At 37.1% G+C, this 26,880-nt stretch overlaps 1 protein-coding gene across 1 annotated transcript in view; it reads left to right on the top strand.

Moving 5' to 3' along the window:
- Positions 1 to 26,880, top strand: part of RGS12 (regulator of G protein signaling 12) — an 85,384-nt gene that overhangs the window by 7,903 nt on the left and 50,601 nt on the right. Inside the window, 1 exon segment of the mRNA XM_032187266.1 lies at positions 14,662 to 14,781. Within this exon segment, the coding sequence (XP_032043157.1) occupies positions 14,662 to 14,781 (120 nt within the window).

Raw genomic sequence — 26,880 nt, 5'->3', positions numbered from 1 at the left:
GCTCTCTATGTGAAGTGAGTGACAGTATGGATTCATTAGTTGTTTCAAACCGTTAGAGACAAAATCTTTGCATTGCTGTGATGCTTGACCATAGATTTTTTGGGGGGGCTAAAACACAAAACTTTAGAACATTTTGGTTTTGGTGTTGAAAAGATTCGTTTTTATTGCTTTTCTTTCATGGTGAAGCCAGTAACTTTCACAAACATCCTAAAACTGATAAGTACCTAATTATGCACACTAGTTTATTTTTTCTTAAATATTTTTAAGATAAATTGACTGCAACCCAGTGTTTTCCAGACCTGCAGTAATGTATTGAATATCAAATGATCTTAAACACAAGGTGTTTCATGCTTTTCCAAAAAACACAAACCAACCAACCAACCAAACAAAAAAACACAAACAAATAGAAATTATGCAAACAGAAACGCTTCATTTGTAAGCAGCACCCACCCTAGCATTGAGTTCATGGTCTGCTTGCCAAGAGGTTTGCTGATGGGCCAAGGAAAAGGTCCTTCTAGACACAGTCCCTGCACCATGTGTGTTGTGAACGTGGGTCCCAAGCACTCTTTGGGAACTGGAGAGCTTCAGCTGCAGGTACTGCACCAGCTGCCAAGGGATGCTGGGGAAACTCCTCGAGGGTCTCTGCAACAACTTTGTGACTGCCATGTTGTCCGTGATTGTCATATGGATGGGATTTTTTTGAGGATTAAAACTCACAAATTTTTTTTTTAAATTCTTGAAACATTTTCTGGAAGTCAAGAACATACTAATGAGAATCACATTGAAAAATTTACACTTTAAAAGGAAAGATGTTCTATATGTGGGTGAACTGAAATAGTAAATCACCTGCTGTATCACTCGGACCAGCATATACCAGAATATATGTTCCAACATAAAATACTTTGTTTACTCTTCCCTTTTAAGTGCATTTTCTAGTAAAACAAGTATTCTATTCTTTGATTAACAATAAATTTGTTTGCAAAAGAGACGTTTAAAATGTTCGTACGTGGCTTTAGCCTTTAGTCTCATTGAGGCAACAGAGCCTCTTCTGCATTTTAATTTTTCATTGGTATTATTGAAGGCTATTGAAACAAATGAGGAATACTCATGAAGGTCTTGAAATCATTTTCTGGCATGAGTCGCAAACACTTAGTGTTATTCAGAATAATTCATAGAGATGGAGTAGTAACGTGTTCTCACCTTAATGAAAATAGTCAGGGAACACTATGTTATGGAATGATATCCAGAAATTCAGACTTTTTTTTTTTTTTTTTTTTTTTTTTTGGTTTGTGCGGAGAGAAGGGTAAGGCTGTCTATTCCAAAACATTGTTCTGATGGGTTAGATGCTATATTCTAGAAAACTATACATCCTCACCATATTGTGATCTTTTTAAGGGATAAGGATTGATTTTACACAGCCTGCTCAGACACATTCCAGCCACGGAATCGTAGAATCATAGGATGACTGGGGCTGGAAGGGACCTTGGAGACCATCCAGTTCCACCCCCCTGCCATGGGCAGGGATGCAGCCTACTAGAATGAAGTGTATAAAGTGGCCACGTGGGATTCTGTTCATATTTTTATAACCTAGTGGCTGAATCTAATCTGAATCTAATGTTTAATTTGTCAGAGCAGCCTTTAAATTGCTTTTTAATTGGGTGCTTTTTTTTTTTTTTGTCTTTTACATTAGTATTGAAGGATAATATATCCTACAAGTGGGAATGTCCAGAAACCACCAGAAGGCAAAAAGATAACCAAGGCTAGAGTTTTTTGAGCTGGACTCTGCACATCCATATTGCATGCTGTCTTCCTTGGAGCTGTCATTGTGCGCTCTCGTTACACTCTGGGGAAAGGACACAAGTCCCTGGGTGCAATTTGGATCCAGCAGAATTGCTATGCAGCTAAACAGTGGTGATCAGAGCATGCTGCACAGCAAAATATGCTGTCCTGTACGGTGCTAGTTGGGAAAAAGAAAGGCATAAACTCTTTTATAGCTGCACCTATAAAATAACTGTGAATTGTACAAAGCACAAGTGTAGGTGTAAGAAAGCTCTGTATAGCCACTTGAGGTTACACTTGCAGAACTGGGTAAGTTTATCTTCTGGGTAGGAATATATATGATGTTTCTGACTTCGGGTTGCAAGGACATAAATGAGTTTTCTCAGCTTTATTTTCCCTTTGGTGTTGTAGTCCCTTAATGATTTTTTTTTCAGCTATTGAATTAGAATTGATGTTAATTTTGTGATAATTTGCAAAAACACAAGTTTTTTTTTTAATGCTAATAAGTGTTATATGGCTACAAAGCCTTTTAAAGTTCAATATAAATACAAATAGGAGAAAAAATTCAAATTGCCTAATTTGATTAAATATCACTAGGTAGCATGGCTTTTGTTGTTCTTGTTTTTTCTTTTGCTTTATAATGTTATTGTAAAGATTTTATCCTTAAATTATTGAATGTATATACTCTAATAATGCCTGTATTTATTTATTTTTTTTTCTAATCCCTATTTTTTAAACTGGTTGTTATACATGGAAGAGGAGATTTGGGAGTTCATCTAGGAAATCTCAGTTCTATTCCACCTCTTCTGATTTAGATTTCTTTTGGTATCTTTGCTCCCATGCACCTCTACAATCGTTTCCTGCACTGAACTTCATGTTTCCCGTGTTCCTTAAAAGTTTCACATGAGCACATTTCTACTGAAGCATCCTGTGAGACTTTGGGGGACTAATTGACTCCTGTAGGCTTTTAGAAGCCTCTTAATCTAAAGCAAGTAGTGGGAGGCTTTGAATCTCAGCATGACTGAGGAAGATTTCTGGTAGGGAGAAGCGCCTGAATTACTGTAAGGATGATACTGGGTAGGGGCGTGTGGTTTAATGAGGTCTCCAAGAGTAGCAGATGAAGAGTCTCATTGTGGTTTCAGTGGGAATGGAATAATTCCTGCTCTCCTATTTGTTACTCCTTTTGCAGTGTGCTGCTTCTGTTGCCATTGCCTTGTTGTTTCCACCTTCAGCATTCCACCTACCGATCCTTCAGCGCAGTTTTGGGTTACACAAAAGAAAAGCGCCATAAGAAGTATGAAAACATCAGAGGATGTTAGGATTGGCAAGGGACTTGAGGAATTGCTGAACAGGGAAACATGTTGTCCCCTCTAGACTAAATTAATCTAATGCGTTTGATTTTGTTCAGCTCTCACTCTCTGATTTCGGGCTAGGGCCTGGCCAAAAATATGTCTAACTGTTACTGTTTTAAATTAAATTTTACTGGGAAAATACTTTTTTTTTTTTTTTTTTTTTTTTTTTTCCACTAGTTGAAAGCCTTATAACAGTCAGTTTAGACTTTGAGTTTTCTCTCTGTGAGGACAGAGACCTAGGCAGTGACCTCTCGCAAGTTTGTTTTAATGTTGTGCAGGCAAACATAACATTTGAGAGCACAAGTGGTTTTGCAACCAGAGCTTAATAACTGCTATTTGGGTACTAGGTGTATTCCAAGTGAGTAGCGACAGAGGTACATGTATTAAAAAGGCTTTTAAAATTTTGAGTATTGCTTTTTAGAAACCCTTTTCTGCTTCACATTCGTTGTAAGACTTCTACCTTAAGAATGCTACAGATTGTGCTTGTGAGGAGTATCAATTTATGAATTAATGATATTTGTGGATCTTAGAGGAAGGAAAGATAGATAAATTCATTGTCTGAGACTCACTGAACAATAGTATTACATTTTTTTTTTTTTTTAACCCCCAAAATATATCAACTGCTTTGTAACCATCATGACTTAAGTTACTGAGAATATTGTAAGAACTTAGAAGACAGGTAGCAATACCTGTCCTGGAGTTCACTAATACATCTTTGCCTGCTAATGTATTTTCTGGGTTAGCTTTTACTGTTACTCTGTTTTGATCCGAAATTTATCTGTACTTTAGAACTGCTCTTTGACTTCTAGGTGAGTAAAACTTAAAAAGATACTCTGTTCAAGTTAAGAATAGAAAGATTTTATATTTTGATGATTTTTTAAAAAAATTACTTCAAATCCAAGAACTACAGTTTTTAATGTTGGTAACTGGGTGGTGAACTAACTGAGAGGCAGATATTTGAGAGGCAAAGACAATGTTGGCAAAGCTTTGTGGTTCCCATATTTGTTTTTTTGTTGTATAATTACATGTGTTTTTTTTTCCCTTTCCTCTACAGTTCTGTTCGCTCTCTCACTTAAGTTGTTCCACTCCAGCTGTTTATAAAGTTGAATTAATGGCAGATGGATTGCTATTCTTATGAAGTACAATTTAATGTAAAACTTTGGAATTTGATCTGAGATATACATTATATACCTTAAAGACAACACAACTGAAATCCCAAATACCAAGCTAGATCAGAGAATGTGCTGATATGAATTATCTGCTCAGAGGTATCCGTGTGCAATAGGAGCTCTGATATACTTTGCCGTTCGAAAATTTAAAAACAATTGAATATTTAGAAATTTCCTGCAGCTTTCCATTTGTATTGTAATCTTTTAAAATAATGATTTTTAATAATGGCCAATTCAAGGATCTTTAAAATGTATAAAGATTTGCAATAACGCTAGGTGCTTTTCTCTGAAAAGGAAATCAAATAAAATCTGAAGAATAAGTGTCTTCAGAGCAATGTTGACTTTGTAGAAATCTCATTTCAAATTAAGGGGAGAGGGTATTTAAGGATTTCTGAATTTGAGTTGTGAAGCCACAAGGGAAGACGGCATCTTAAGAAACAAAGAGAAATATGAGAATAGTGCAGGAAAATAATTAGCACAGAATGAATTGAAGATTATTTGAAAATGGCTTTATTTTAAGTTTTTAGCATAGAAGCTTTAATATAGAGTTTATAAAATTAGTCTGTAGGCTAAGTGCTGTTACCTTCAAAAAGAAAAAAAAACAGAAATCCAAACTTGTGTTTATTATGTAGAATAAAGATCTTTAATTAACAGAAACAAATATGGAATCTTTAAAACCCACCTGAAGTGTTTAAAAACATGAAGAAATTAATCTTAAAGAGAAAGGCTTGAAAATTCATTCCATCATTAAAATGGCAATTAAGACAAATTTGCAAAGAGAGTATCAGAGAAGATATTCTGCATCATCAAACCAAATTCTGGCTCTTTAAGGTAGTTGTGTTATCATTCTTCCCATACACTTAGCAGATCTACCTTTGAAAAATTTGTGTTTGCTCCTCGACTTCTGCAGGAAAATTATTCCAGGACATCACTATTATGATGTTAGAAACTTTGGTTTATCTTCCAGCCTGAAGTCTTGCATAGGAGTTATATTCTCTTTGAGCTTTCATTTTATTGGATGGGGAATGCTAAGTCTCTCAGTTCTGTGAATTAATGTTTCTTTCTTCTGATAATTTTAGTAGCCCTTTTCAGAAACTATTCTAGTTTAAATTCATTCTGGGAGACGGGTGACCAAAATTTCACACCAATTTCCTGATAACGGTTTCGTGTAATTGTAGTGTACATTTTCCAATCTCTATTGTAAATACCTCATATAATACCTCTTCATAGTATTTACTTTTTTTGTAGCCATATGGCACTGCTGGTTAATATTTGTTTTGTAAGAACAGGTCAGTAAGAACATCCCTATCTATCAGATGAGATATCCAATACTGAGGTCAATATCCTATTTTAGACACTGCCGAGGAGCAGCTGCTTAGAAAAACATGGAAAATGTATCCTAATTTTCAGCAACATGTGATTGAGAGGCTTTCCTCATGTGGAGACTGAATCCACAGCATTGTGTTTAATAACCTTTGTAAGCCTTTTCTCTTGAATTTGTTGTTTCTTAAACTCAGTTGTGCCTTTGGCATTCCTGATATATTTCACCTGACATATTTCACAGTTTAATAGAATGGAAAGTAGACAGTGCATAGTTGTATTTTCCAATATGATTTTGTTTCATACCTTCTAATATCTGTCATGAGAAATACTGAACAATCTAATTCCCTATTTATTTATTTATCTCTAGTCATGTAATTTTCTCTTAAATCTCACCCACCAATCACGAATTTTCGAGGTGGAAGTTAGCTTTGTCTCTTCCCATACAGAAGTTTTTACAGAATTGTAATCTTCATCCCTTATTTCTACTGTATTATTTTTGAGATCAGTTAACCGGAACTATAAGCAATTTTGAAAATGTGTTGGTATGTATTTATGAATATAAAGCTGATTTATTGTTTTCTTTTCCTTTTCTGATGATCCCTTATTTGCCTTTTTGGTTGTTACTGAGCATTGGGCCGTAGTTCCTTAATGTTCCTAGGTAATGTTTATGATAATTTGGAACCAGTTATTCTGTATCTACTTGAAATTTTCTTTGTGTTTTCCCTTGATATCCTCAGGCCTTTCTGCTCCCTTTCAGTTTCCAACCGATATAGGCTTCTAGCTCATACAATAAACTGTTATCTGGTTATACTGAAAAAATGATCTTACTTTTCCATCGGCATTAGTATCATCAATTTATTTATTTATTTTTAAAGAGAGTAGGGATAGCGCCATGATTTGGATGGTCGCTGTTCTGTGCCTGGTGTCCTTAGCAATGAGACAAGCAACAGGTTTTATGTACTTGGTGCTCTGGTGTGACAGGACGGCCTCTTTTCGGTGTCTTGGTTATAGCATGGGCCTAACTGCCATCAAAGATGCTGCTGTAATGGTTAGAGGGTAGTGAAATGTCATTATTAAAGAGTTAAGATTAAACGTGATCAAATCCATGGACCAGTAATGGTGATTAATATTGTTTTAATCTTTTGTCACACTGCTGCCTCTTCTCCCCACACCCCCAAAGAAAAACAACAACCCCAAAGCCAGAATTGTAGTGTCATTAAAGCTTGTGGAAAGCTGTCTGTGATGTCTGAATGATGCTAGGCCTCTTTTAATTAGCCTGTCACCATCTAATTTGATTTTATGAGGTGATGTCAATCCATAATGGTGGCAGCAGCGCACCCTGAAGGGTGTTAATTCATTCTCCCCCCCCCCCCCATATCATATGGAGCCTTTTCTCTCAGCATGCCTACCTATACCCTGGGGCTTTCTGTGTCTTTTTCTGTTATGGTCCAGGGGACTGGACCACATCAAGCTCTCTTCTTATTTCCCTCCCAGATTCTTTTATGCCTTTGAGGATACGAGAGATCCAAACCCAACATACCGTATTATTTAATGCATCCTGTTCTCAGGCCCCACAGACCCTCTCTTTATAAGTCCTGCAACTCAGCACCGTTGCTTTTTAGGCAGAGGAACATTTGATGCTGGCTGATAGAAGGAGGGATGAAGGAAAGTCATGGCCTACAGTCTTGCCTGCTTTGCCTCGCTGTAGTGCAGGGACACCCAACTACCAGGACACAAAATCAGGAGAATGGAGGGTGATGGATGATAGGGGGCATCAGAGGAAGATTAAGAATCACAGAATATCCCAAGTTGGAAGGGACCCACAAGGATCATCAAGTCCAACTCCTGGGTCCCCAAAGGACCACCCAAAAATTCAACCATATGTCTGTGAGCGTTGTCCAAATGCTTCTGGAACTCCAGCAGCTTGGTGCCGTGACCGCTGCCCTGGGGAGCCTGTCCCAGTCCCCAACCACCCTCTGGGTGCAGAACCTTTCCCTAACCCCCAGCCTGCCCCTCCCCTGTCCCAGCTCCATGCTGTTCCCTCGGGTCCTGTCGCTGTCCCCAGAGCGCAGAGCTCAGCGCCTGCCCCTCCGCTCCCCTCGTGAGGGAGCTGCAGGCCGCCATGAGGCCTCCCCTCAGCCTGCTCTGCTCTGGGCTGAACACACCAAGGGACCTCAGCTGCTCCTCATACATCATCCCCTCTAGCCCCTTCCCCATCTTTGTAACCCTCCTTTGGATGCTCTCTGATAATTTTATGTCCTTCTTAAACTGTGGCACCCAAAACTGTACGCAGTACACAGCTGCAGCATAGCAGGGTTTGAGATTTATAGTGATAGCAGAATAATATTTGTATCTATTTCTTTGTTCTTCCTTCCCCAAGACTTGCAGCATTACTTGATAGTTTTGCACTGACTACAAGAGATTACTGTGCCATCTGTGTTTCCTATAACTTCTCCTGAAATCTTAAAACTGCGTGGTTTTGTAAAGATGAACTCCTGCTTTGGCTTGACCCTTCTGTTGTTTTATATCCAAGAGTAAATTTGTCATGTTTTGAATATCCACAGAAGTTTCAAATTTTATGAACTCTGTGCATCTGGGATCAGCACTAAAATGCTTATTATGCACTTTACCATACAAAGCCAAAGAGTCAAATCTAAAAGCAGAGAGAGTTTTTAAAAGCTTCCATAGCTGGAAATAGGAGTAGAACAAATACAAATGAGATGATTTTATAGTGGCAATAGTTAAAGGTTTGTTACACACAGAATGTAGTAAATTCTGTATTAATCGAACTCCCTAAACTGAGGCCTCTTTGAGGCCTAACTGAAGTGGTGTTCCTTTGTCTTTCAAAATCTGTGAATATCAGCATCCTTCTTTTGTTATGTAGTTTTCAGAGATGTTTAATTAGAAATAAATACTCCAATTGACACTTGTACAGGCACTCATAGACAAAGTTCTGTTAAAAGAACCTGATTGATTGGACTTTTTAGGAGATAAAAAGGCTAATGTGGGGAATTGACTCTTGAACAGGGTGGCCAGTTGCCACCCAGTCAGAAGGAGAAAATTTCTGTCGAAGTGATTACATATCAGTGACTTTTTTTTAGAGCTCTTAATACTTTGTATGTGACTTGCAAGTACCTTTTTTATTTTTTTTTTCCCCTTAAACATTTAAAAAAAAAACGATTTCACTCTTGTGCTTGTGCACTGCCTTGTGAAATTATCTTTCTTTGTGGAACAGTTTTGAAAGTGTTTGAAAACATCCTTATATAAATGTCGATGTTTGGGCTTGATAGAGTAGCAGATTTTCAACATTTTAGATTAGCTCCCCTTTTTACAGCTTACCTCTCCCTCTCTTCCTGCTCTTCCACACAGCATGCAAACTCTCTGGCCGATGAGCTTCATCCCATTTAGTTTCCCCTCGAGATCACAAACTGTAATGTGTTGTCCTTTAAATGATTAAATTGGCAAGACCTTGTGAAGCTGGCATTAGCCTTCACAGTTTTTCTTTCTCCTTTCTTCCCTTTCTGGATTCCTGTTCCCAGCTCCCTGTGTTGTTGCCTAGGAGCCTTGAATACCCAGCAAAACTCTCCCACTTGCTTAGCCTCTTGTACTTTGAAAGCTGCTGATGTCCTCTCCTTGCCACCTCTTTTCCACTCCTCCTAGCTTTTAAACAGGTGTCAGAGGAGAAAATTCTTAGTTTTTATTTATATTGAGGTATTGGATTAGAGGGCAGGATATGTTTAACTAGAGAGACACAATGACCATGCAGTGCAAAAGGGAAATTTCAAGTTGTTTTGTGTGAGAGTTTGTTAAAAAGTTGTAATATTTGCTAATATATGCTTTCATATATTGTAATATATGAAAGGGTGTGGTACAGCGCATTCTAGAGCTGGGAATTTTCTTTAAGTTGATTGTAGATGTTTTCTAAAGGTGTTTGGTTTCTTTGGGTTCTGAATAATTGATAAGGTTTCATCAACTTGCTACTGTGCCCTCCTGCTCCAGGCTAGAGTATCACATTGAGGACAGCAGTTTCATGTTGCATTTCGTTGGTGCTACCAATTTAAAGAGGTCCTGTCATTCTCAATCCAGCAGTGGCAGTGTCCATCTTTGGTTGTATTGACATGGCTGTAGATCGATCTGAGTTACGAACAGGATAGCTTTAAGGTTCCAGTTTATTGTTAGTGGAGATGAGGGGACAGCCTGCTGCAGCCTGGGAGCTGGCAGGAGTGGTCAGAGTCCTTAACCCAGCACAGCTGCCAAAAAAAAAAAAAAAAAAAAAAAAAAAAAAAGAGTTATAGGGAACTAGTGCCTAACTTGTTTATGTTAAAATTCCTTCTAAGCACATCCATTTTCTTTCTTAGTCTTTAAAGAGCTAGATTTTTGCAAGTCACCTTGTAGTGGATCATTCTTGCTCTTTCTGGCCCTCTGTTTGCAGTCTGGCATGGCTCCTGTGCTTCTCAACTCCCTCTCTTTTGTTCATGCATCAGGTACAATGTTTTGCACTCTTGTATTTGTCTTTCTCCTGTACACATTTTTTGTTCTCAGAGAAATTGTTCTCACCTTGGACACATCCACAAGCTGCTGCTATATCAATTCTTTGCTGGTGAATTTTGTATTTAATACCTTGTTTGTAAAGTAGATTAAGACATAACTCACCCATGATGCCAAATAAGCGTGTTAAAATAATAATAATGTGTAAATATATATAATGTATTTGGAGAGAGAGAAAGTCTACAGTTTGGTCAGATGGATAGTTACCTCATGTGAATAAATTTGCACTTACTGATTCCTGTTAGCCTAAGGAAAAAAGGGAGATCTAGTTATATATTAAAATAAGATTATGCAAACCCATTCCTTGTCCTTTTTTTTTTTTTTTTTTTTTTTTTTTTTTTTTTTTTTTCTCTCTTCTGATTATGCATTTGACTTGTATTTCTGTCTGTGCTAGATTGTGATTTGTATTTTGTTACAAGGATAGGAAAAGAGGAAAAGGAATGGTAAGTTTTTAGACTATTGCTGTGTCAATTCCTTTAATACATTTTTGGTTTTCCTCTTCATCTGTGGAATGGTAATAGGGTGAAGGCTTGTGGAGATACGGTCTTTTGTACTTTGACCATCATAGAGAGTAGCAGCAGGCATGTAAGTATCTGTATGGCGAAATGCAGAGGATGTATTGCTCTAGCACATGCTTTTCACTTATCAATTGGTTGTCACTAATCTCGGTGCTTTTCTGTTTGTTTCTGGATTCCTAAAATGAAGCCAACTGATAAATCATCAGATGGAGTAGAGTTTCTAACATTGTTCTGTAATAGGGTTTGTTTAGATTGACTTGAATATCTAGATTTTCTGAGAGCTCTGTTTTATAGATTCAGCAGCACTGCTTCTGGAAGAGAATCTTTAAGATACAGGAAATAGTTCTAGGGCAGGTGGGCAATCTGTATTTAAAACAAAACAAAACAAGCCAAAGCCACCGTTCATGAAGCAAATTTCAGTGTTTTAGTTGGGCAGCTAATGGTGAACGAGACAGTATTTTGTTGGTCATATAATGTACAGTTTTGAGTGTTTTAAGGTCCATTTAGTAACTTAAAAATATTTAATAGCGTAAGATTTTTAGAACTATGATAATTTCTTTATGGCTAATAGACTGCAAAATTGACATTAATATCAGTCATTGCACTAGCAATCTCTATTTGATTAAAAGCTGTGGATTTCTTTAGCCATGCTGGTTAGTATAATCTAGTTGCAATGTTTGTGTTCCCTTTTCAAGTCATGGATGTTTTTATTTCCAGCTCTTCAGAGTCCCATGAAACACACTTGCCAAAATGTTGCTGCTGTCTGCTTAAGTTACAGTGTTTTGTTTGCATGTGTATACGCAAGGCAATTTTAAAATATTGAATTGAATTGATCTGAAGAAAGCCATATACCTTCATAGTCTGAATATCTGGAAATGAGTCTAGAAAGGGTGAAAAGGAAGACTTCTGAGCACCATTGCCAGGAAATTAAATACTTTGTGAATTTTAGTTTATATATATTTTTTAGCAATGTTTTTCTTAATTTCCAGTATTACTAATTTGGATTTTTGAAAGAAAGAGAGAAAGAGATTTTTGTCAGCTGAAAACATTTGTCTAATTGCAGTTGTTACCCAAATGGATTGAGGAAATTGTTAGCTTCGTGAACTTTTATATGTCATAATTATTTCTTATACCCTGTGTTGTTATCAGTCTTTTTTTCCTGCTCCTTATCTTTACCATAACATCCAGCGCTCAGTAGTTTTGTGTAACAACGTCAAAAACCATAAAGAAAATGTTTGATTGGGTATTAATATTCTGTTGTCTCTTCTACTACTACACAATTTTCAAATGTTTTTATCCACTCTCCCTCTTTCTCTTTGTTATTTTTTCTGACCACAACTAGGTAAGCTGTATTTCCTTCTAAAATGGGGCATCTGGTGAGCATTAATGTTATCTAGAATCTGCTTCTCAGTGGAATATAATTAGCTTTGTCTTCAGGCGGTTTGTTCTTCTTCCTCCAATTTGTAATGTCACTGCTTTCTAATTTTTTTTCTTTCTGTGTTTGCTGGTTGACAGTCCCAGAATTGTACATGGCAATCTCTGCTTTTTTAAAGATATATTAGATAGTTAATGTACTTTTTGGGCTGAATTAAAAAGAAAAGTGAAATGTATTCATTATATTCATGATTCAAAATAGATATGACTGCTATTGATAGTCTTTTTTTTTTTCTTTGTTTCCTTTCACCGTTTTCTAATGTCCTTTGGGTGTTGCATCTTATCTTGGGAAAGACTTCAGAGACAATTAAGCTGAATCCATACTGGGTAGCTGTTTAATTAGTTTCAAAACACCAGTTGTACTCCCATTAATGATGGCATTCATTTCACTAGCCTTAGAATTTGCTGAGCTGTTTGTAGTCTGATCGCTAATTTACAGATTAAAAAATAAAGAATTCCAAAACAGGTCTGGTCATATGTGGCTAGTGATGAAGCCTGGAAGATGAATGGGTGTGTTTGTGCTGCTTTAACAGGAACATATGGACACAGGAGCTACCGTGTTAGTGCTCTGACATGCTGGGCAGTAATAGCAATGGATACTGCTGAATTTACTCAGGGGCTGATGTGGAACTCGCTGTTTGACACAGGTTAATGCATAATGTTACTTACATTTTGGACAGGAAGGACTGGGACTGACATGAGCCAAGTGCGAACCACTTCAGCGATACCTGCCTGGAGGAACAGATGATTTCAAAAGCTGCTCGGAAAGTTAGGAACTGTACTTGTTCTAGTGGGCGCTATCTGTGACAATTTACAGATAGCAACTTTCTTCACATTTAGTTGACTGTGTTAGCAAAAGCCATCTTAGCTTTTTTATACTGCAATTCTAAATGTTCTTTTAAAAACCTCAGAAGCTAATCTCCAGTTGCCAGATTTCCAGTTTTACTTGGCAGAAGCTGCCCCATTTTTTTTTCTCACCCAATAAAAAAAAATAAAAATCTTACTAAATTGAAAGATGGGAGGGAAAGAGATTTCCTATAAAAACGGATCACTTCTAATACCGAATGAAGAAGCTGGAGTCTCACCTTGTTGCAGTGATGAACCTTGCTACATACTTTGGATCCAGATTCCTGTATCCTGTGTTATATCTTGACATTTCCAGGGGCTTATAAACAATCTATTGTGAATAGTGGTGGCTGTCAGAGCTCTGTTGCTAAAGAATTGTAATGACTCTGTAGGAACAAATAAACAGGTAGACATCTTCTCTTGGATGGCTCATCTCTTATTGCAGCAAGGTGGTGGTATAATGTTCTTGATGTTCTCTACTTCTTGCAAGTGGTTGTTAGTTTGAAGTTCTAAGTGTGAAATTTATGATTGTTCTCTCCAGTAATGTGACACACAGAGATATTCAAACAAAAGATTGAAGGGATACCCACATATTCCAGAACTGAGAGCATAAAAAGTAGCCCAAAGGAAGAAACAGGTAGAAAAATGCATTTTAGTAAATATTACAAAGCTGCCAATAAGCAACTATAAAAGTTCTAATAAATACTTTTGAAGCTTATTGTGGTGAAGAAAGATGCTGAAATGACCTAGAAGAAATTTTACCCTGAATTAAACTCCATTATTTTCTCAAGTGAAAGAGAACATCAGAAGACAGGAAGGAATTTTCCCCACACTGAATGTTACAGTGAAAGGAATCCAAAATTTCAGGCATATCATCACAAGTTTTCATAATGTAGTGAGTTTATGTACATCTGCTTAGCACCAGTCACTGACTGTGCCTACTGGTAGGTTTAAGCTTAAATTTTCCATTTGGCATAAAGTAGATATATACATGCTGAGTTGTTGTAGCTTAACCAACCTTTGGTTATTTTTTAAGGAGAAAGAGTACGATTATGGGGAAAACATAAAACCATTGCAGTACCAATTCTAGTCATGAAATATCAGAGTGAGGTAGTTTCTTTCTTCAGAATAAAAGAATAATGCATTTTGTTCTTTTGTTTTGTTCTGTATGATTTAACAAGTTGGATTTTACAGTAGCAAAACTCCAGAAAAAATGCATAGTGAAAACAAGATTTTTAAGAGAGGAAAAAGATTCCAACAGAAGCTGTGTGAGATGACTTCTAGGATGGCAATTTCCTATAGAAAGGACAAATATTTTCTCATTTTCTCATTTCATTAAACTCTATCTTTTAATGCTTACATGTAGCATGTGTGCACTTTAGCAACCTAAACGATGACTTGTGTTGATAAAGTAACTTAATGCTAAATAATTGTTTGACTTGAGTCTGGAAAAGTACTTTCGTATCTTTAATGATTTTAATACATGACTTTACAGGGTACGTGATGAGCTTGTGTTGAACCTGGTGTCCTGTCAGAGGTTTGCAAATCTATCTCCTTGGAATTCTGTCCCTATCAGTGCAGTCAAGCTCGACAAAAGTAGAATTGTTTAAAATACAGATGCTGTCAGTATGATCAGTAATGTACTAAAATTAAAGAAGTAAAATAATGATATATATTTTCTTTCTTGTTTAGGGTTCAAAATTTGGACATTCAGTGGGATTAAATCAGGCTCCTCCCCAGCGTTCTTCTGCTCGAAGATCATTTGGAAGATCTAAGAGATTTAGTATTACTCGTTCACTGGATGACCTTGAGGTAATTAACTTTCACTTAAAACTTAGAAATGAGTCCAGGTGAGGAATATACATGTATCACCTATAATGGTGGTGATAAATGAAGGAGAGTAAGCAATGTCTGTAGTGTAATAAAAGTTATTATGGCATTTGTTTGAGGGAAATAGAGATTTCAGGTGTCACCTGACTTTCTCAGTGTTTCTTTAATAGTTTACATTGATGCTAGCAGTGGCCATTCTTTCTGTGGGGAATTTTAACTTTATTTTACCCATCACAGCTGGTCATATAGAACAAAACAATAGTTAGAATTTAATTATCCTGACCAATGAGAAAAAAAAAACAACTAATGTTCATCACATTCTTTTTATCATTCAGCTGGTATTCCTTGCAATAAGAAGGTTTTGGGGGGTTACATATGTTTCTGGTGTTGAATACGAAGACCAAGCTCTTTACATAGTTCCCTAAGGAATTTAGTTTTCAGAGTATGGAAAAAGATCCTGTTTAAACAGATTAAATACGTTTTTCCTCCCTATATGCCAGCAGCTGGAAAAGGGAATGCCTAATCAACGTGGTGCTGGTGATTGGTATGGTGATTTTGGGATTTTCTGAATGTAATGTAATAACACTATTTCACATCTGGTATAACGTCAGCTGATGTCTGGGCCTCAGTGGCCAAAGCTTAGTAATTGTGGTAGAAGTAGAGAATGAAAAGTCACCTGAATTTGAAAAGCTGTTCCTTCTGCTCTGCTGAGAGCATCTCTCAAGCTGAAGGAATACGGCTTCATTATATCTTCTCTTCTAGTGTGCTTCCTCCTGAAAACCTGACCCATAGTGATGTGAAGGCAAATGGAGAGATTTTTCCCTTACCCCTTTATCATGCTTCTCTGGAAGAAGGTTTGTGGTTGGGCAGAAACAAAACTATGTGCAGAGCTCTTGGCACAGGAGCCATGTAACACATATTACACTGTTCTTTGGCATGGGAGGGAATGTGGCACACTGATTCCTCTAAATGGGAAGGAGGTGTATAAAAAGTGTTTGAGAGGGGAGGAGGAAAGAAAGACATATTCTGAGTTTCCTGTTGTGGCAAGATGTAGGAAGAAAGGCATTTCACTAACTCTGAACTAAAGGAGGGGAGACCTCGGTGCACTGGATTTTTAGGGAACGGAGTATATGGAAGGAGCTTCTGGTGTGCTTAGGGAATGCAGGTAGGATTTGTCGCTACTTATTTCTCAGATGTTTTAAAGGAAAAAAAACTACCTTTTTTTTCACTGTGGTCTATTTCTTCCTGTCTGAAGCTTTCAAGTGTCTTGCTTTTCTTTACTAGTCACTGAAAATAGTTTTCATTTCTTTGCACTTCTGACTTTAATATAGTAAGTGCACAACTTCAACAAACAGAGCAAGATCTTCTAGATAAAGCTGTTTGGTAACTGTCTAGGAACATATTTCTTCATTAGAAAATTTTTCTAAATTAAAAAACCTTGCTGCTATTTATTGCTAGTCTTGACAGAATTTCTGGTCGCAGCAAGAGACGACCTTAGAATATCTAAGAGCCAAGTGCTAGTGATTCATGTGTGATAGAAAAAAAGTGGGTTCACACCACATTCTTCTAGATTTAGATTTCATAGAGATTTATGTGAATATCTCATATTCTGAGGGAGCTGTAAACACCAAGGATATCATTTAATTTCTGTTGTAGGAGCTGTTTTGCATTGCAAAAATAATCACCAAGATAGGGACATGGTGCTTACCCTCTGTTAATTTCAGAAAGATATCATAGTCACTGGGCTATGAAATCCATTTTTCTCTCTTTGCGTCCCAGTCGGTATATATAATATATATAAGTTGTCCCACCAACAGGAGGAACTGGGAGTCTCTGTGTTACACAATGTCCTAATAGTCAAAGCTGTTACTTTAGATGGGGAAACTGAAAATTCTAGGCCATGGGAAGAATTGGACAAAGCAGAAACAATCTGTACTAAAAACTGTATCTGGATTAATTATTAAATGTAGCCACGTGGGTGTGGACTGCTCTCTGTCAGCTGCTGCTTTTCACTTGAAAATCTCTTTTTTTTTCTCTGAATGCTACAAGAGAATGACACTTAGCCTTCATATATCCCAGCCACCTGGTGAAATACCAACCCTGAGAATAATTTACAAAACTTGACAAGTCAAAGTAAAATAGCATGAGATGTTTTGGTTTTGGTTCTAACTTTAATGTTGCTACTGCAGCGTTATTCCCAACGACTGTTATGCGAAGTGTAGTAGAACACAATGTTGTCAGTGCATGTTTAGATTATTTCAGGCCATCTATTTAGAGTTGCTGGAAGAGGAAATAACAATAGCAGGAAATTCTTAGAGACTCCACCTCTGGAATAATGATTATGAACATATTATATAGGTTACTCAGTTGTTGTATTGTTTCCAGCTATCTTAGCAGAACAGATAAGGTACTGACCCAAACACTAAGTCTGAAACTGAATATGCCTCTCCAAGCTTGTGGGTTTCATTCCTGCTAAGATCATCGTAGTCTTCTAAATTGAGCAGTGAACTTCCACGCAGTTCCTTTTATGGGCATATGGTGAACACTGCTCATTTCTCATGGGTCTGAAGAAGGTTGCATTTGCACTTGTTATGACATTATGAACTTGCTCCTCTTGCCTTTGGAGCTGTGGTGTCTGAAATACCAGTTGTCAGTTTTGCTGTCTTCTGCCATAAGGTGGCGTGGTTTCTTTGCAGTTGTTTTTTTTAATTTATTTTCAAAACCATTCAAGCATAAAACATATATTCATGTTTTATATTATATATATATATATAAATTTTAATAAATAAAACCAATGATTGCAAGAGAATAAATATTTCACCTCTTCTTTCAAATAGGAATATAATGGCTGACAATACCCACACAGTTAATATTCACATAAGGTTAGAATTAGCTGTTATGATACAGTGCCCACCTCAAGCATTTCCTCTTACCTGCAGAAGCTCTGCTGTACATTAAAAATAAATAAATACAAGTTTGTGTGCTTACCCTCTAAATGCTGTTTTTACTATTAGAACCTGTATATGAATTTGTTTTAAATCTGGAGAGATCAAAATAGGATAAGAGTGCAAAATTATAGGATGTTGTTGTGCTAAGATGTAACAGATAAGGAAAATGTCTCACAAAGCACAAAATGTACAATTTTATTTCTGAACTGTGAAAATTTGCTTGTTTACACCAGGGCTGAATATGATTAACTTGTAAGTTAGAACTCAATTTGGAAAATCAGTGTGCCCAGTATATGCCTTAATTATATGGTTTTCACAAGAAATGTTTTTAGAGATTTTTCTTTACTAAATTACAAGAAATATGTTTTTACTATGAACAAATTCCTACTTTGTATATAGTAATAAATTTTTCTATGTTAATCATTTTTTAAGTAATAGTACCAATAAACAGCAACAACAACAATATCTGTGATTTCCACCAATCCTATTTCAGAGAATACCTGCTGGTTCATATTTACAAGGTATAGCTTAAGCTAAATGGAACTTGTCATGATTTAGAATTATTTAATATTTAGACTAATGAGAGGACACGATCCTATTTTTCTTCTTACTTCCCTGTAGGTAAGTGCCACCACTCACATCTTCTGCTTTGTAGGATTCTGTGATGGCAAAAACATTGTTTATTGATTTATAAACACATTGAAGGTGACTCTGTAAGACTGCAGAAACTAGAATCCCACCTTTTTTTTAAAAAACAAAACAAAACAAAACAAACAAACCTACATTAAACAGAATAATCTTTTTTTCTCAGCATCAATTTTGGAACCAGATCCAATACCACTTCCAACTGTAGCTCTTTGCATTCATATCTTACCTTTCTTGAAATATGTAAAAATGGGGGACCCTTGTAAGTGTTCCCTCAAATTCAACAGATTTGGTTGTCACCTAGCCAGGGAGAATATCTCAAAGCTGTTGAGTTTCCTGAAAATCATTTTGATGTACCTTTGGTATTTCTCTGTGGTTAAAATTAGGGCAGAACAGTATAATGGGATACATAATGTCTTACACTAATGAGTAAGAGTATTGCTACTCTCTGAGTATTGTTAAATAACCTTTTGATTTAGAGATCTTCGGAACAAAAATATATCTTTTATAGACTTTATTTTTTATAAGACTTTTTTATTTTTCTTTTGTCTCCATCCCATTTTGTAAACCTTAAAGCTACATCCCGTATGAAAAAACATTAATTGTATCAAATTTCTAGATTTGAGTAATGTTTTCAAAATTGGAATGTACTGAAGTCCTTTTATTAGTCAGTGTTAAGAATTTTGTTAGAATGTTCTATCTTAATTATAACCATTAATAATCCAGTATTATTAGCTGTTATTATAGATAATAACGCTCGATTTTTTTCTGTTTTGTTAATTCTACTGAAGCAACTTTTTTGCATTTCATCTGCTAATTGAAAGCGTACAACACATCTCCTCGGTATGAGGTTTTTATACTAATGAATGACATGTCTCTGCTGGATATTAGCTTTGGCATCTGTGGGTGGCAAAAAACCCTAAATGCTCATTTGACTTAATAATGAGTTTTTAAGTGGGTACCTGTCTTTGTTTGGCTGATTTAAATAATCAGACAAAGCTTACACAGGGAGATAATAGCTTATATTAGGCTAGCTAGTGTAGTAGGAAAATCAGACAAGAAGAGTTAAACATGCCCCAAACTTTTCCCACCCTGTAAGCTGATCTAATAAAAAGTATTAACACTCTCCACAAAGATTGCTTCACCGACAGTCTTAGATCATCACCATGGCCTCAACAGCACCACTATGGCTACTATAATTACGTGATTTAAATCAAGGAGCCTCTTCATTGTGAATCTAGATTTGTGAATTTAACATTTGAAAAGAATGCATGTTTTTGTCTTAGGTTTTACTGATTATGTTAAGCTGTGATAATTTACTATGGCCTGCTGGCATACACAATTTCCACCACGTATTAATTACCTTTAAGCATTGCATCTTTTGCATGTATTTTGTCCTAATTCTTAACTAAGATATAACTGACTGATTGACAGTTTTGTCCTCAGTTTGTTTTCATGAAGGTGGAAAAAAGGCCATGTGGGAAACAAAATAGCATGCAAGAATAAAATCTAAATTTTTGTATGTGAAAAGTAGTTCTGTATATTTAGCATTTTTTTATAATAGGATTCTTAAAGAGCTGCTCCTTTCTCATGCACTGTCAATATCCTGCTATTCTGAAATCTGAATGCTAGTACAATCCTGCCCCTAACATTGCTGTTTCAGAAGTCTCATGGATCTGTGACCAAATCCTAAATTCTTTGTTTCTTTTTTCCCTCTGTTAGAAACTGCCTGGTGCTGCTCGTTGGAGTAGCAGTGTGTGGCAGAGCCCCTTTCTTGGAACCTGCCACTAGGTGTCAGCTTTTCAAACAGCGCAAAGTGGAAGATACCAGCTCGGTGATTTTGGTCGCTTCCTATAAAATCCAAACCCTCTTGCTGATCTAGAATCTATGCACCTTTTAATAGTTGATCATGAAATTAAACATGGATTTATTTACCTTGAATTACTGTAACATGTGGTCATGGAGATGCTCATTAAGGCTTTTAAAAACCACCAGTGGTTTCTTTCCAGGTATTCCAGTTTTCTGCTCTGTTCAGACTTCTGACTGTTACATTGCTGGCTGAAGTTGCCTACTGATGGGGCTGTGTAATGGCTGCACACGTGAGCTGTCAAATGAAACAGGGCCAGGATGGATAGCCACTGGAGTGCAATGTTTGTCCTCTTGCGTTGCTGGAGCTGTCATTTATGTGATTTGTCCTGGGCCAAAGAGTCTATTTTCACAAATGACTTCTGGACGTGGTTTAGAATTTAGCCCCCATCACTATTCCCAACGGGAAGTTTGGATGCAACCAACCTGATTGACAGGAGGCTTGGTGGTATGGCAGCGGGCAGACACTTCCAGCTGTCTTTGGAACTACACAATGGCTTATGGCACTATTTATTTGGCTACTAAGACACAGCCAGTATGTCTCTAGGTTACCATCATCCCCTTCTGAATGATGCCTGTACTGTTCCTTAGAGTTTGCTTTGCTGACATCATTCTTAGTGTGTCTTAAAGAATGTGATTTTTTTCATGGTTGGTTCTCCAGACTGCTCTGTTAAGAGTTTCAAACTCTTTTCAGCGTACTCTGGAGGATCTTCCTCAGATTATTTCTTACATGCGATCATTTGAGGTTTGTTAGTTACATCCATTTTTACTCCTTTAAGGAGGACAACATAATGCTAGCAGTATACATTTATTTATTTTTCACAGACTGGGCACTGGTATTAATATTAAGCGTGTGCTGGTATTTTATACTGTAACATAATTTTGAAAATATTATGATTTTTTGTTATATTTTTTCCTACATTTATAAAATTATGGATTTATTAAAATGTATTAAAATTTATTATGGAAAATTCTTATGCTCTTCACACTTCACATATTTTTGTAAAGTATCTGCCCAAGGTGCCTTGGTCAACAGCTGAGTGAGTACAGTTGTGAGTAACCTCTTGTTTGTTGTGAAATGGAGGCACTTATTTCTGGATATATTCAGGAATGTTAAACTGTGTGATCTTTAAGACACTGAGAGTAAGCGGATTTGTCTCTTGTCACTGTGACCAGACTTCGTTAATTTTACTGTTTACTCTTTTCTACTGCTTTTGGGTTATTTATTTTAGATTCTGCAGATATTTCTCCTGAATTGCCTGTAAGAAAATGAGTAGTCAGAGAGTATGCTGGGAGCTGGATTTCATCTCTCATTGCTCTGTGAGGTGCGTACAGCAGCGCTCCTTTTGTACTTGGGTGCCTGAGAAGAAATCAAGTGCTGCCTAGGATGGATTCTGTCGGGAATTCATTCCCCATATGTGCCAAGACAATTGGCACCGTATGCAGAATCTTCTCCCTCAGGAAGCAATTGCCTGACCCTGCCACTCAAGTACTGTCCAAACCTTATTGCCTCTGGGCTTGGCTCTCTAACACAAGCCAGTTTCTGTCACAGTACCAGAGGTACAGTCTATGCTTTCAGGGACTAGATGAGAACTTTTATTCTGCTTAAATCTGCAGACAGCAGGCCTTACTTCTTGTCAGTAGGCAGCACTGCCGTTCTTGAGCTATTTGATTAAATGGAAACTGGTGAATTTGTAAGCTGTCAACATCTCTGGTCCAGCCACATTTGTGATACTACAAGGATCAGCCTGGGTGAAAGAGTTAAGGCAACTGTCTGAAGCTACAAAGGGCTCGTATCCATTAGTAGGTGGGCAACCTCTCAGGGGTATCTTTCTCCATAGCCTTTGGTACCTAGCCTTCTTTTAAAGTTGGGCTGACTGTCTTTGAGCTGAGTGTTTACTGTCCTGAGTCTAATTCCCGAGGCACGTTAACCCCCTGACATTGTGGCAGAATAATAGCTTTTGGTACTGCTGTCTGAAATCCCTAGAATTATTTGCTGCTTAACTTTTGCTTCAGTTCCTTTTGTTGTTGATTCAAGAGCATCTTTGAAGGCTCCTCCCAAGAAGGTGAGCAGTGAGGTAAAGTTAGTCAAGTTAATAAGGGCAAGAGCAGTCTCTGAAGATGAGAGCAGTCTGCTTTTATAAGACAGGATGACTGGACAGCAAAATGGCAGATGGAAATGTATGTAGATAGATGTAAAACAATGCAAATGAGGCAAAATCATCCTAGCTTCATATATCAAATGGTAGCTATGTCTCTGAGCTGACTGTTTCCTCTCAGAATTGAGGTCTTTGCATTATAAAGGGCAGTGGCATGAAAACATCAGCTCGGTACAGGAGCAGCAAAAGAGAAAATCCTGTTATGAATTATTAGGGAAGGAATATGGGAAAATAAACCACATAATAATTCTACTGTATAAATCTGCTATGTGCCCACACTGTGATTTTGCCAGCTTAAATATGGTGTTCTAACCTCTTTATTTCAAAAATGTTATGATGCATATTAGAAATGGAGAAGGTTCAGAAAGGCATGACAAGAGCACAGAATCATGGCTAGCATACGAAAAGTAGTTGGGTTTGAGTAGTTGCTCGCTGTCTCCTTTGGGACAAGAAGGAGGCACCATTAATGGAAGGTGGCTGGAGCCAGGAGCAAAACAAACAAAGGAACATGATTGTTCATGCAGCAGGTAAGTAGATCTGGGGAACGTCTTACCACAGAGTGCTGTGGCTGCAAGAAATTTGCATGTCCTTAGGGGAGAATGGACAAATGTTTGGAAAAGAAAGCCATCGGGGATTATTAAGGAGACAAGCCACACCACGTTCAGGAAATGTGAACTAAAAATACCTGAAGTCTGGGACAGGGTAATTAGGGAATACGTTGCCCTGTGCTACCGTGGCCACCACTGGAAATTGAATAGGGGGTTTGATAAATGTGTGTTCTGAACTGATGGGGCCATTCTTATATTCCTAGGCTCAAGGATGGATGTTGCTTCTCTTTGTCTGTGGGTTCATGTTCTCTAGGCACAGGAAGCTGCGTTACCTTTCACGGTGTTACCGTTTCTTGAAGGGCTCTCCAGTACAGCATCTTCCAGTGCAGCATCTTACACTTAACAGGAGCGGGTGCTGGGAACACGCAAGGTTGTGTTCCAGCTGCCTGCCGCCTCTGCTTTCTGGCCAAGAGCACCAGCCCCTTCCCTGCTGCAGAGTTGGTTGCCCCTGCAATTCCCAGGCAGGAATGAGGAACCGGGTGACTGGTTTGTTTCGTGTCCCTGCCCTTCCTCGGCTGCGGTTTCCGTCACCTGATACATCTTTTTTGTCACGTCACATGCTGATGGGTGAGGAAGGATTTTTGCTCCGTGAGACCTAGTCAGTGGTATGGAATGAATTAAGGCCTTATTGAATGAGCTGAATCGGCATTGATAGAATATAGTCACAGAGTAGATATGAGAGCACTGTAGCCTGCTGTGAATTGATTCTGACTCTGCACTCCTTGTTTAAAGTGATGAGATTTTTTACCAAGGCTGGGACTTGGTACCATTTAATTTCCACTGTCCTCATGGACTTTTTTAGTCCAGTGAAGCTTTAAGAGTCACCTGCGGAGCTTCTTCTAGATGAGCTGGCACTCTTTATTTAGTATTAAATGGTCAAAATGTTTCATCTGTTCCTCTGATGCTTAAAAAAAAAAACCAAAACCCATCTTCTACTTCCCTCTAGATCAAAGAACTCCAAAAGGCTAGTATTTAAGCATTATTTGTTGGGCAGAAAATATGTGCATTTCCTCTTGAAAACACCCTGATATTGCTGGTCTGTCTGGAGTGTAGGTGTGGTATCGAAAATGACGAGAATCATGTTTCACTTGGAACAAGATCCTTGTAAATGCCAGTGCCCTGCTTACTCAAAAGAACATGGAGCATTTTGGTAGGATGAGATAGGTTGCATAATACGCGTACATGTGATTGTAATCACCCTGAGACATGCACCTACATGCCAGGAACTGGAGGAAAATTGCTGCGAGTCTTACAAGTTTAACTGTTCTTCTTCATCTTTTTTTTTTTTTTTTTTTTTTAAGTAATTTTAGATTATATTTCAAGTATTTTTAATGGGAATTGATTCACTCGGTTCATTTGGATAATATTCAAGGGGAATGTAGTAAAACTGAAGATACTTTGGAAGAGAAAATGATGTTGACTCAATGCTTAAACAAGTTTGGACAAAAGTTGAAGTCAGAGTCCTGTAGGCCTTTAACGAATGCATTTTACATTAGCAGACTTCTCAGATGCACGTTGTTGTCTTTCGAGAAGCCTTTTTTTGTTACGTGGGACCTGCCTAAACAACATTTTACGAGCTGCCTGCTCCTTTTGATGGGAAGATACTGAGCCACTGAGGGCGGAGAATGTGCTGGGGAGGGAGGAGAATGGAAGAGGTGTTGATAGGGCAACACACAGAGAGGCTTCATTTTTTTACTGGACTCTGGAAGAAGTAAATATGTGTTCAGAAAGAGCTTAATAATAAAGTTGAAGGGACTGTTTCTTAACAATGAGCTATTAAACTATTTATACATGGAGAAAACTTTTACTGATAGTCAAGTGTCTGTAAGTATAAAGTTTTGTTTGTCTAAAGCGAACAGAAATCAGGAGTATGGTTTAATGAGTAGTCTTCCAAGCTAAGAAATCTTGCAGTGAAATGTGATAAATAATGCTTCTAAGGATTCAATGAGTTTTTAAAGAGACAAAGTTCGTAAGTATAAGAATTTAAGTTAACTTTCTATATAAGCTCTGTTATGAAATTAAGAATATACCATTTTAATAGACATGTTTTAAATGACATTGCTTTTACAATTTAGAGTGGGTATAGTATACATACTGATGTTTCTCTAATTATTATTTTTTAAAAATTAGTCACTTAATTTTCACTGTACTTTTAGATGTGTTTCCATAAAGCAAGAATGTTGTAAAAGTTGTAAGTTACCTTCGAATTGTTACACTTCTTTTTAAGGTGTACAGCTAAACTGATTTCTCTTCCAGCTGGACTTTTCTCCAATAAAACAGAATCCAGATAGGATGAGTTACTAGCATAAATGAGGAGTATTAGTAGAATATAGAATTTTGAGGTGTAAAGACTTCAGACAGCTTTTAGCTTTTTGCTGCTCAGAAAACACACAGTTTGTAAGTGAAGGACCTAAATGCGTTATCAAATTTTGACATTTTAGCCTTATTATTTATATTTAGTCTTATATATGTCAACGTATAATTTCTTTTAATGCTGAAAGTGTATCAGCAAAACTCTTAGCTTTTAAAATGAAAAGGGAAAGAGAAAGATACATCTCTGTATCTGCTCTAAGATACAGCTTAGAAAGATACATCTGCACTGTTTTGTTAAAAATGAGTAGTTTTCATGTTTGCTTTACATTGATTTCCTCAAAGTTTATTGATTCTTAGAGGCTTCATCTATAGTAGTAGGAAATTCAGAAGTGACTTTATGCATCTATTTGTCACTTAATCATATCCTCCTTAATATGTAATTTAATTTTAATTCACTATTAAGCTGCAATTCATCTTCCATCTGGATGTACAAGTTATGCACGCTGTTACTGCATGATTTTATTAGTGGAGGGAATTCAGCTGTCACACGATGTTGATCAACAGAAGAGAAACAGTGATGTTTGTCTCAAAAAGATTACCGAGTGTATTTTTTATTACCTATTTGTGGTCAGACTCCTCAGAAGCATATTTCAAAATTCAAAATATGACTTTCAAAGCCAACTACTTGTTTTTAGTGGTGATTTCTGGATGGCAAATCTTTCCGAATTTATCATTTTGAAGTGTGTACATCAGTCTTGGAAAGGCAGGCAGACAGCAGGGGGCACTCGGGACAGCCGTTTGCAGCCAGCCTCTTCATTGAATTTCCTGTATTAGTGAAAGTCTTGGTATTTAAAGGTAGCTTTTTTCTCAGTTATTTATAAACGAACACATTCCAAATAGTTTGACTTGAAAATATTTTTCCTTAGTATAACCCTGCAGTATGAAGGACTTATATCTTTAAAATTGGTAGAGGGAAACCACAACCTTGTAAACAAGAGAAACTTCCCTCTTTTAATCAGTAGCCCACATGCGGTGTGTTTACTGCTGCGTAGCTGACAAATCCTCCACCAAAATACATCTGGATAGATTCTAGAAATTTTGGGGAATCAGAAAAGAGATTTCTTTTTCATCGAATAGTTGTCTCTGTTTGTTTATAGGTTGTGATTCTCCTGCTTTACAGAAACTCGGGGTCAGTGAGCTAAATGAAATCCTAAACTTTACTTGGGCTTTCGTGCAAGTAGCTGTTATTATCTTGACCATGGGATGCAGCAAGGAATACTTGATGAGAGTTAAGTTTTTGGAGGAGTGTTCTGTTGATGCCAAATTTACTTTAGGAATTTGTGTTCAAGAGTTCATCCAGAGGGTTGCCTCTTTCGAGTTGCCTCATATTTTTTGTGTGTGTGTTCTTCTTTTAGGAGTCAAGGATACATTAAATCCTATTCATCCTTTGACAAGTTCAAACTTATCCAGGCTTCCTGTCATTCTATCTTTTTCTTGAGCTTTTTCTTCTCTGAAAACAAGCTTACAAACGAAAATAAGAGC

This window comes from Aythya fuligula, chromosome 4, assembly GCF_009819795.1.
Source record: "Aythya fuligula isolate bAytFul2 chromosome 4, bAytFul2.pri, whole genome shotgun sequence".
Classification (NCBI taxonomy): Eukaryota; Metazoa; Chordata; class Aves; order Anseriformes; family Anatidae; genus Aythya; species Aythya fuligula.
This window is presented reverse-complemented; position numbering and strand designations above follow the sequence as displayed.